Raw genomic sequence first — 11,762 nt, forward strand, 5'->3', positions numbered from 1 at the left:
ATGATATAATGATAAATAGATATAGTTATACAGAGGAAACAGGGAAGGAAGGGGAAAGCGCGATTGTGAACGAAAAATATGTGAAGATACCATTTGACGACAATGACGACAATGTTGAGAATCGACAGATAGAAAACAAACGACAAAACGCGTGGCAAAGAAGGAAGAGAAAAAAAAAAAAGAAAAAGAATAGAAAAAGCCGGATCTCGAAAATTTTACAAAGGTGTACGCAAAGAGGTTGCATTATACGACTATGATATGACCAAGTACTCACGACGAGAGTAATGATAGAAAAGAAGCTTCTTCGGTTCGCAGTGACAACGATTATTATTTTACAATTCAAGCTTCTCGGATCATTCGTGGCCATCGATTGCACTGTTATATGGATTAGTTGATAATAATGGCTAGCAGTCCACATACGTATTTTGGCCCGTATCCTACCTAAGGGAAATTGAAGAAACCGAAAAACTCTTCCGCATCAGCAAAATGCAAAACAAAAAAGGGAGCCGGATAATTTGCGCACATGCAAATATTGTACGAGATTGTGTATGCGTTTATCTTTCGGCCTAAGTGAATTGGGGTCGATAGTGTACTGCTGTGGGGTAATCTCTTGGCTCGGATGGCTAGTTGTCGAAACTTTGACTAATTGTATTTACTTTGATTATTATTATTGGAAGATTTAACTAACTACTTCTTCTTTATTGTACCCATTCTTCCCGATTAGTCTATGCACTTGTTCATCTCATTAGTTCACCCTGTCATCAAAATTATATATTGTCACATCATTGTCAAGACTTGTATCCGAATTACCCTTAATACTGTAGCCGGTGGTTATTATTTCTGGAAAATTTTTTACAATGTGTTTCGAGCGACTTGGATCGTGCAATGCTATATTGTCCTTTAGTTATATATAATTACTACTTATGGAGGCAGTTCCGAAGCGGCTACGCTCGCAGATGGTTGCGTGGTTATTGGTTAGGATGAATGTTATCATTAACATAAAAATGTCTCTTTACGAATCCTGCATTACGCTTCTATTCCCGAATTCAGTCGACTAGATTGTCATAGGACCACAATTCTAGTAGCATGACTATTACCATACGACAGCCAAGCCAGACCAGTCATCACTACTATAGCTGTATGTAATTAATCCAACTTTTATAAGATGCTATGTTTTTTTCCTGCTTCATTTTGATTTTTCGCTGAATTATTATGTAAAAATGTGCTGCACGACTATAACTGTAAAGACATGGTGAAGGCGTCCAGGATATCGTCTTCGCGACGCATTTTGCGTAAAGCAAACGGAGAATGGACAACGGAGTTGAGTAGAAAGAAATAGAGATGAATGAAAGGAAGTGCTACACACGAGGACAAGCGTTAAAAGAAACGTGCAACCAGCAGCATGGCAATTAAATGCAAACAAGACATTACCAATGAATAAATGTATAATGCAAGTGAGTCAGTAACGTGATGAGGCCATTGAAAACATTGTATTGTTTTGCTGGCGGTATTCAGGCAAACAATCAGGCCCAGTCGAGGTGCCTATTAAGCTAAGGAGAGCATCAAAGAGCGTAAAGCTGTTCAAGGCCAACAAGTAGGGTTCAGCTGAAAAAAGTCTGATCGCAGACGATGGCAGTCAGCAAGCGAAGGGTGGGCAGCGACTTTAATGTCAAGTACTTTTTTCTTGTCTTTCGTTCCGTCTTGGTGGTAACAATATTAAAGGTCCTAAGTTGCAATGAGATACTTAGGACGTAAATGTCGTCCCGGAAACACAGAAATAATGGGCTCCTATGCGGAGAAGAGTGACAGATTGATAAGTGGAAAGTGGTAACAGGCACGTATACGTTGTGAGGCGAATCGATGAGGGAAATATGCGGACGGCAAGTGGAAAAACAAGGGCATCCAATCAAAGCCGAAATGTCGATAGGAAATGTTATTGAAAAAAAGGCTGGCAAAAGAAGGTCCCAGAAAATCGAATTATGCGTTAGAAAAAAAGAACTCTAACAGCTGTCAATGAATGTGAGCCTGTTCAGGTTAAAAAATATTTTTGTCACGAGACGGACGTACTGCGAAAGGCAGTGGTCCACCACGGGGGTGATTGATCACGGGGGCAGTTACTTGCGGAAGATGACAGAATGAAGGAACAGTGATCTAGCAAATAGAGATATGTTCAAGAAGGAGACTTCGCCATTTCTAGAGAATTAACGAACATCATAGAATCGAATAAGTGTAGGGGTACAAGGGACAAAGACGCTGACAGAAAACACATTCAACGGATGTGTGTATGTAACGAAGAGGGTTCGTGTTGGTGCATCCTGGAGCACTTAGTAATAAAAATCTGCGTTTAGTTTCTTTGTGTTGGGAGAATAATATAACAATAAATCAGGTTTTCATCGCTAGTTTCTAGCCGTAAGTAACACTCCCCTAAGTCAGTCTATAGCAACCTAATTATACCCATATGAATGTATACATCTTGATTTTCTTTTTTCATGGATTATATATGTATATATTCCTTTTGGTTTTTTTTTAGATATCCGGCAATTAGTATGTCTATTCCTAGCTTGAAGGCGTTCTCGCAAACAAACACCGACCAGCCAGATTTCTACTTCTAGTAATTCAAAGAGATGATTTGGTGACCCACGTGGGCGATGTGAAGAAACAGGCAACAGGCAAGGCGTAAAGTATGCGTTCATCCTAAATGTATCTAAGTCTTGAAGTTGAGAACGAGAGTGTCGATACAGACGCAATACTGATTAATATTATTTAGAGTAATAAGAATATCATATATGTACACTAACCGATTGACCGAGTTCCCGATGCTAGAAAAGGGGCCAAGTTTTGCACTAGCTGTTATTTGGTCCCCATATGAGAGAAGATGAAGACTGATTCAGAGATATTGGTCAATGATAACGGAACATTATTACACACATATTTATATATATATATATACACACATTATATATACAAATATTACTTCACACACAGACTCGCTCAACCAAGAGGATTTAATGAGGTTTAATCGATGATTGAAAGAGGCGCAAAGCGCCTCGCGAATAACCCGCTGTCGACGGAATACCGAAAACTTGATCGATGAATATTTGGGTACAGATAAAAAAAAATGGTAATGGTTAGCTGGCAAATAATGAATGGCGCCTACATAGTGAAGAACTCATATCCTCGTCGCTTCATGAAACCAGTAGTATTAATGACAGCTCGTGGATGGACGAGGCTGCAGACCAAACTGGGGGTTCTGTGATGAATACGAGGTGATTTAAGAATGAGTATGCAAAGAACAAGCTTTTCATTTCACGAGAGAGGAGAGTTCCGGAAATGGCATCGAGGAAAGAGGACTCTATGCAGAGATGAGGATCACGGCAGTCACCAGCAACACTCCGGCGGTGGGTTGAAGTAAATGTCTAACCGTGTTCAATTGCAAGAGTGAAAACTGAAGAATATTTACCCTTTAAGCGATCTCGGTGAAAGCGGTGGCGACCATTCTACACAAGGGGATAGAATTACTGGCCGTAACAAAATTGTTTACGGAAACTAAACAAACGGACGGCAGTTTTTATATATGTAAACGGCCGATTGAGCATTGTACCAGCAGTGATGATATTAACGATGATAAGACATACAAGACTGGTAGCCGATCATTATACTTGACGCAGGAATATTTCAAGGTACAATGACGCCACAAATGGGAGGCCGTATGCTTCGACCTAAAATAGTTGAGAAGTGCTGGAACAGCCGGCGCCTCCGATCGATCGACTGATTATCACATCTTTTGCTTGAAAGCGCCTCTTCGTCAAAGATCCTAAGGTTCCATTCGACAAAGGGCTGCGCCGCTCTCAGACCATACCCGCATTGATGCACAGTATAGCAGTGATTTCTCGCCGCCCAGATGTGTGTGTAATTTTGTGTATATAATCGTTTTTTGACTCGTCGCGTCTTCAGGCTGATTCGGTGGTCGCTTTTGATGCCGGACAGTTGTGTGAACGGGTCGTTTAAGCTGTCTATATGGCTTGTTGTGGTTATGGAAGTAATACATGCGGTGGCAGCGCCTATATATGTGTCAGTTTGATTCGCTGACCGTTTGAAGAGCTTCTTGTGTCCACGGCCGCCATCAGCTGACACCAACGATGACAATACTAGCTAGAGCACGAGGCTCTTAAGCAGACTGAACTGGACTAACTACTGACAAAAATTGCGATAGCATTTTCTGCTGGATTTACGGCGCGTTGCAGCAAAATTGTTTGTTCGTCATATTTCTTTGCCCCTGAGTCAACTGGGCCGCTTTCGAATAGAAAGGAGGTGTTACGCTGCAGATTTGCTAACCCGATAGAAGCGATCAAGTGTTAATCCGAGCAGACCAGCCTGTCTTGACTGTTCTCGTTGCTACATTATGTGCAAAGGGTGTGTTTCTCCTTACTGAATACAATGATAATATTGGTTGCCGGTTTCGAGGCCATTGATGAATGGCTATGATCGTGCTAATGTGCAGAATTTTTCATAGAACCTTGCCTGGCGCCTGTTCTAAAACTACCCCTGAGCTAGCAATGTTCTATCAATCCGGTAATCACAAATAGGTATTTAATGAGGGAACGAAATAAGACGACGTACTGATTTAAATTTTCCAGAGTATTGATCGATGATCAAGAGCCAGAGAATGGTTGCCTTACGAGCCTTTTTGACGGAAAACAGAAAATGAAAAGGTACTTCGCAAGAGTGGAGCCAATTTAATAATACTAAGATGGATTTTCGATGTTGGAGGGAAAAGTGCGATTTGAGATTAATTAATCGGGTGAGCGAAGTGAATGACATTTAATAGCGAGGCGTGTGATTCCTCAAAGGTGAACGCTGACCACGGCTTCGCGAAGTAAAGGAGTAAGGCTCACTTGGGCTGTAGACACTAGGAACGAGATATACAGCGGTTTAATTACATGCAAAGGTTACCCAAGTAACAATATTTGAATAGATTATGGACCTGCAACTAAATGCCTAAATAAACATAGGTTACGGCGGGATCCATTCTCGAGTCTCCGCCATATGCCCGGCCACTGGGCCACATAAGATGTCGGTAACATCACGTGGCGTGAGCTAGGTCGACAGCACACGTCGATAGAGTGCATATAGAGAGAGGTCTAGCATATCCCTTAACAATGTTTTCTGGGAGCGTATGCTTGTCGCATTCTATTCTTGCAGATTTATGCACTTTAAACTTTATACACACAGAATAGTGCATAGAGACGTGAAGGAACTTATCGCATAGGGTGGACATACGGTGTCATTGATCTCAACAACACGATGGTAACGACCTATACAACCTATTTCGGGCCACCAAGTTCCATGGGTACGGCGAAATAGAAACAGCAAATAGTTCGATACAAGCGCAATGTTACATCATAACGAAACTTGAAAAACAGGGAGGCACGAACCTTTGTCGTCCTCTTGTGTTCCGTATATATGCATATCCCTAAGCGAAGAGTGGAAAGCAAGCCGCTATGTTTCCTTACATTTTGTCATGCTTCAAAAAGATTTGTTGTCGATTGAGCAAGCGCAAGTGCCCCGCAGTAAATAATTTATCACCGGCCCAGGACGGATACACATACAGACCGATCACGACAATAACAATATCTGTTAACCTACCACTAAGCTGTTGCAGGCTAGCGGAGATCGTCCTTCGACGAGTGGGTCCCGTCCTGCTCTGCCTTTGACCCATTTTCAATAAGTTACGATATAGTTTGTCATTAACGGGAAAAAAATAGCCCAATAGCCCAAGTAGCCGACGGAATTTTTGAACAGGGTTTGGAACAGAAACCCGAATTAGATTTGTGAATTCGGGTATTCGTAACTTGTGCTCTATGGACAATTGTCGATGAGAGAATATCACTATATTCGGATCGTTTTTCAAGTTCATTAATAAACTAGTTACTAACTAGTCATTATCTAAGCAGCATACATAGTAGCTATGTTTGAATTGAGGAGAAATATTCTATTAGTAAGATAATATGCAAAGAGTATTTGTGTGTGCTGGAAAGTTACTGGCTGGTTACTATCATTATCACTATTACTGAAAATAACAAGTGTGGGACGAAAAGTCTGGGAAATGAATAACTGGGTCATAGTGGGTGTACGAAATTGTGCAAGAATCTGAAAAATACGACTGTGGCATAAGGAAGCGAGCCCTGGGGAACATCCGTGGCGCTGGAGAACATGCCCATGCAAATATGCGGAGGCATCTTGTCTACGGTTCAGTTCTAAGTAACAAGAGAAAATTAGCTAATTGAAAGCATGGGCTGAGGCAAAAGACGAACAGGTCCGTTATAGATGCGGTGAAATAAACCGGGCAAGTATATAGCACGAAGATAAAAATGAGCGTGCGTTATGCGCAAACAGAAAAGCACAAAATAAGACAGTGTGTGTAGATGAAAAATATAAAGTATCACTCTCTGATCAAAACGATGCCATGACAATTATGGTAATGAGAATTTCATTTTTTTGGCTGCCCGGTCAACTTAATTATTGGATGCGCTCGTGAAGCCTTAATAACAACAAGAGTAGGTGATGAACACCAAATCAAAGAAAGTAGGGAATTCTAAATTTGCGGCGGCAGCTGCAAAGTTTCAAGGATCGAGGTCGTTTTCACAGGCCCGAGCAAAACCTACTTGTGTATCAAAACCGTGAGGGAGTTTTCTCACATAACCTCTGCAGTGCAGAGTGCTTCCACTTGAAACAGTGACGGCACGGATTTTCGAAAATGAGAGATAACGTTAAAAACTGGGTGGAAAATTCGCAACGAAGAGGACAAGTGGTGGCATGAATGATGAAAAAGAAGGGTGTCAAAGGAATTGAGCCTTTGAGTTGTAATTCGATAAACAAGGAAAATTTTTTAAGTAGGTTTCTCAAACAAAGATCTGCCTTCAAAGCTGAAAGACCAATCAACAACGGTAACAGACAGCAACACCAGTACCAAAAATATAACGATAATAACTTTGATGTGACTGATGGCTCTTGTTTATAGAGCAGCGTTGTATAGGTAATGGAAGGCAACAATTCGATAAACTAATTGGCGAGGAAAAATAAATGTGTGATATTTCTCATTATGCGTCGTTTGTGTTTTCACTTTGACGATTATTAGGTTTACGATTGAGTAAATGCAATGCAAGTAATTCCATAGATTGCTACGAAGTTGAAGAAAATAGGCATCTTCACCTATTTAAAGCTAAAAATAATAGTAATAACATTAATTAATTAATAAGAAAAATTATTAATATTATATTAAATTTTCCATTTCAGTGTTGACTGCTTCAATATAAAGTATGTAGATTAAAAGAATAACTAAGCGATTAACAGAAACCAATTTTTACGAGATTACACTACGAGACAACAACATCAGCAGCTAAAGTGATATTGGACTGAACCAGAAAGAAGTACCCCTTTGTTACTTCAGACAAGTGATTGTATTCGTGGATAATACTCTTCTCCCTTCTTGCCCGAATCTTAACGATTCATACATATACTTTTACTTTCCTATAATAAACAAATATCATTGGCGTGTTCATGTCCCTAGTGTCAAGAAAAAGGACAACAGGTATATAAAGCCGCAACTCTCGTTAATGTTATTATACCATAACTAACTCGTCAACTTCAGCGATGTACTTCAAAACAACTTAAGTTCATCATAGGCGTATACGGATGCTTTGGAAGTATATTATCCAGGAATCTTTTATATATCCAGTCGCAGCTATTGCACCAAGTATTTCTTTTTCATTCAAAAAATCAGGGCTCCACTATTAGCTGATGCACTTTTTTTGAACAATAATTATCCTATCATTGGGCGTTAGAGTAGCTAGTCCACTAACCGTTAAAGAAGCGGATAATATCAGTAAAGTCCATGCGGTTCTCGAGGATAATCTCGCGATAATATTTAACCATTGCTAATGCGACGAAGAGACCGAACGAAGGACTGGCAACGTGTTGTGCTGCCCAAATTGTCTCCCACACCTGAAGTATATGCGTGTCAAGAACATTTAATTGCATTTAATTTTAAGCAATGAAATGAAGTCACGTGAAAAATAGTAAAAACTGTGCTTCGTCTTCAATAAAGAATCATGGTAATTTTGTTGTTCCCTTTAGCTATACAAAGTCATTACGGTCTAATTGGTAATTGAGACGATTTGGCTGACTGCTATATTTTACCTGGAAAACGTCATCGTAAACCAGCTCTCGTTTGAAGTCGAGTAAAAACCATCGGTAACAGAAGTAAAAATGAGTGTAATCCCCATTTTGCTGCATCAAGGAAAACATTTCGTTGTCCAAAATCTGAAACAACAATGGCCAACGATTATAAGGTGCAATCTATTAAGCATGTTAAACCTGATGGCCAACTAAGACATTTTGAGTGAATGATCTCTATTGTCGTTGGTAAATCTTAAAGCTCCCACCTGTATCAATGATCGCATGTTGGCAAAGTGTTCATCCATCGCTCCCCCATGAGGGAAATTGGCTGCCATCCTTTTCATGAGTTCGCAAAAGCATGAGTAGGTCATTACCTCTACGAATCGAATACAAGCAAAAACATAATTAGATTCAATCATGTAGTCATTCATCCGCATTAACAGATATAAACAGCTTTCCACAATTATATCTAATTAGCCGAGTTCTGCAGAAGTTACTGTCACTTGTTTTTTGCAGTTATCCGTCGTTGTAGAGACAACAGACTTTACTCCTTGAAATGCTCCCGACAAACGAAGCAACTTGGTTTGTTGACGACTCCAATAAACTGTGATCATCAAACAGGTTAGCTTAAGTTGCTGCTATTCAGCTGCTACGACAGCAATGCCAGTGCAAATCGATGAAAAAAATGCAGCTCATGGCTAGATAACCATGAAACGTAACCATACGATTAAATGTTAAGGGGCGAAGCGGAAGCGAGTTTTTCTGTCCAACACGTCCTCATTTAGCGTCCAATTTTCTAAAAAAAGCTTACCATCATCGAAGACAGCAAGCAATGGGGCGGCTAAATCGCACATTCCCTGAACGTAACCAACATCCAGATGTTCCCACACGTATGTACACATGACATTTCGCAACTTGTCCAAATTATCCCCATTTTCAAAGTAGGACACGTTGCGATCGCAGCGTCTAACATCCTTATCGATTCGGTGCATATTTAGGCCGAATAAGTCTAGCAGATCAGACTAAACAGAGAACGAAGGATTACATACAAAGGCAGATTTTTTCAAATAAACGAAATTTTCCGTAAATGCCTTGTTATCAAAGAAGACTTGTTATATAATGAAAATATATCCCAATAATTAACATCCTAAGATGAGTTTCGATTTTCGGTAGCTTGAAATAAAGAACAGTTGACAGGTTATACCTCAGTGCCTTTAAATCCAATAACATTAGAATGAAGCTTGGCCCCCTTTAGGGAGCTTTTGAGTAAGTATGATTTTTTATTACAGGTGGATTTTCTAACCGTAAATGCAGCTCCTGAAGACGACGCCGGCGAAGCGCATTCGCTTCTAGGCTCCACTGTTAATTCATGCAAAGACAATGAATTAGAAAGCTCAGGCCCTTGGAGACAACCGAAAGCTGCCTGATCTCCTGCTGATGTTCGTTCATTTTCGTTCTCTTCAGGATTGTCATTATAATTATCTTCAAGATCGTTCTCTTCACAGGATAGCTTCGTTGTACATTCCTAAATATCGCAATATAATTAGATGGCTCCATATATATATATATATATATATATACATATATTAAATGAGGGTGTATCGCAATCCTTATTATTGAGTAGCATATATATTCATCGATATCGAGCACTGGCAGATAGATGTAGTTTTGAAACAACAAAAAACGAGGTATCTACGTACCAAAACACCGCTAACCACAACATTACTGTCTGCATGATTTTCATCGAGGATTGTTGATTTCGTTGCTTCATTTCCTGAAATATAGGCCAGTTAATCGAGTTATATTTCAGAGCCATTTATATAATGCGTAGCAGTTCAAGTTTTCCTGCTTGTTTAACTAAAGTATTGTACTAATTAACGATCTGGTCGGCATTACACAGATGTCAGTTCAGCCGAATGACCTTTATCAACTGTATGTAAAGAAGTGGACCATATCTGATTTATGTCTACCAATAATATAGCTGCTGGATTTATCAAGAATATGTTGTCTACGAAAAAAAGACCGACTGGGGCTGGTATCAAAATCGTTAAAAAATACAACAGGCAGATTAGCATGTCTAAGCAAGAAGTTTTAAAGCTCTATCAACTTCAAATAATAGAAGGAATCGGTGCTTCTTAGCTTTCATTACTCCATTGGCTAGTCTTGACCTACCCTCCGTAATAGCACTATCATCCTCGAACACATCATTATTGTCACTGCTTAGCGCGTGCGACATCGCTAGAGGGATCTCCGAACACTGCGTCGTTGAACCGCCAGACGAAAGGCGCAAGGCGGCAGCAGTTTCCTTATCCCGCTGGCGCACTGAGATAAATCAACAAAACAACACAATTTAAAGGAATAAATTCAGACATTTAACGTGTTCGATATTGGAAGTCAAAAAGATACGGACAAGCGCGTTTTTTCAGACATGTTTTTTTTAGTCAGCTCACTACGGGCTGCTGAGAACAAAACTACTTCTTGTTTCAAAAAACGATACGTCTCAGCAATACCGTGCCAAGTAAGTAGTAACGCTCGGGACGGCTAGGAACATTAACTTGCGCGTGCGAAATCTTCCCAGCGGTATCCTTATTGGAAATTTGGTAGTTAAAAAAAAAATAACAAGTGGCAAACGCGGTTACTGGTTGAAAAGTTAGGCTCACGATTACAAGTAATAGCCACTTGGTTGAACTCACTTGTTTCTACAAAAGTACAATACTCACCGATGGCTTCTGCGGCCAACCATTCAGACATGGTTGTCTCAAACGCCTCCTGACTCTTATTGTCTTTCTGGTGACACTCCTTGTACGTATAACTCATTTTATAGTGACCGAGAAGATACGGCCACACCTGTTGCATGGTAAATGTACAGTGCCAAATAGACAAAATGTGATCGTAGTGAGACTCAAACTTAACGCCATCAATAATTGCGCTAATTTTAGACTATTTTTCTCTCTCAATCGAAGAACAGATTAGACTGGGACGTCTAATTTAGGCTAATTCGGCTTGCAATTACGTGAGGTCTGGCCACTTCCATGCCGAGAACACTCAGTTTATACAGATATGTTATAGCGCAATGCGAACCCTTATTGTACCACTATAAAGCAAATGCCCATACTATCTACAAAACAATTGCAAAATATATTAACAAGTAAACAAAAGGCAAAAACACTATTTGCCCGATTTGATAACAACCTACTTATCTCTAATATAGGTTAACTGTTTAATCTTGCCTTGCTTCGAAGATTTGGTTCAACCCCGCCGAAATAGACCAGACGGAGCACCTCTTGAGGATCTCTGATCGACCCGTCATTAGCCAAAAGTTCCTGCCATCTTGTGCAGCTTAGAGGTTGATCTGTGGCTGGAGCCGCAAGTGGATGAACTAGTCCAGACAGATGGGTACGTACAGTGCATAAGTGTCGACAATGTGCCAACCCTGTGAAATGCCACAAAATGTATCGATTGTAAACAATACGGACACAAGGGTAAATTAATTGAGACTAATACTTAGAAATCAGGGCAATAGTCAAGTGTTTTTGGTCCGACGATGAAACGCAAACGGGGAATAATGCCATTATGGATCTTTA

General features: G+C 40.1%; 2 protein-coding genes and 1 long non-coding RNA gene across 3 annotated transcripts in view; 2 read left to right on the plus strand and 1 right to left on the minus strand.

Annotated features, from left to right (window-relative positions):
• The window catches only part of LOC111264400 (uncharacterized), a 14,519-nt gene extending 4,964 nt beyond the window's left edge, over nucleotides 1-9,555 (plus strand). The window contains exon 3 of the mRNA XM_022840287.2: nucleotides 9,468-9,555. Coding sequence (XP_022696022.1) covers nucleotides 9,468-9,499 — 32 coding nt within the window. The 3' untranslated portion in view covers nucleotides 9,500-9,555. The remainder of the gene's footprint in view (nucleotides 1-9,467) is intronic.
• tbc (trabuco) overlaps nucleotides 1-11,762 on the minus strand; it is a 44,401-nt gene that overhangs the window by 7,744 nt on the left and 24,895 nt on the right. Inside the window, exons 12-20 of the mRNA XM_022840284.2 lie at nucleotides 11,409-11,611; nucleotides 10,899-11,025; nucleotides 10,351-10,500; nucleotides 9,879-9,952; nucleotides 9,482-9,703; nucleotides 8,990-9,200; nucleotides 8,445-8,554; nucleotides 8,200-8,322; nucleotides 7,863-8,004 (exon numbers count right to left, since the gene is read on the minus strand). Coding sequence (XP_022696019.1) covers nucleotides 7,863-8,004; nucleotides 8,200-8,322; nucleotides 8,445-8,554; nucleotides 8,990-9,200; nucleotides 9,482-9,703; nucleotides 9,879-9,952; nucleotides 10,351-10,500; nucleotides 10,899-11,025; nucleotides 11,409-11,611 — 1,362 coding nt within the window. The remainder of the gene's footprint in view (nucleotides 1-7,862; nucleotides 8,005-8,199; nucleotides 8,323-8,444; nucleotides 8,555-8,989; nucleotides 9,201-9,481; nucleotides 9,704-9,878; nucleotides 9,953-10,350; nucleotides 10,501-10,898; nucleotides 11,026-11,408; nucleotides 11,612-11,762) is intronic.
• Nucleotides 11,490-11,762, plus strand: part of LOC147752956 (uncharacterized) — a 4,509-nt gene continuing 4,236 nt past the window's right edge. The window contains exon 1 of the long non-coding RNA XR_015312674.1: nucleotides 11,490-11,574. This is a non-coding gene — a long non-coding RNA (uncharacterized LOC147752956). The remainder of the gene's footprint in view (nucleotides 11,575-11,762) is intronic.

This window comes from Varroa jacobsoni, unplaced genomic scaffold, assembly GCF_002532875.2.
Source record: "Varroa jacobsoni isolate VJ856 unplaced genomic scaffold, vjacob_1.0 scaffold_855, whole genome shotgun sequence".
In the NCBI taxonomy this organism is placed as follows: domain Eukaryota; kingdom Metazoa; phylum Arthropoda; class Arachnida; order Mesostigmata; family Varroidae; genus Varroa; species Varroa jacobsoni.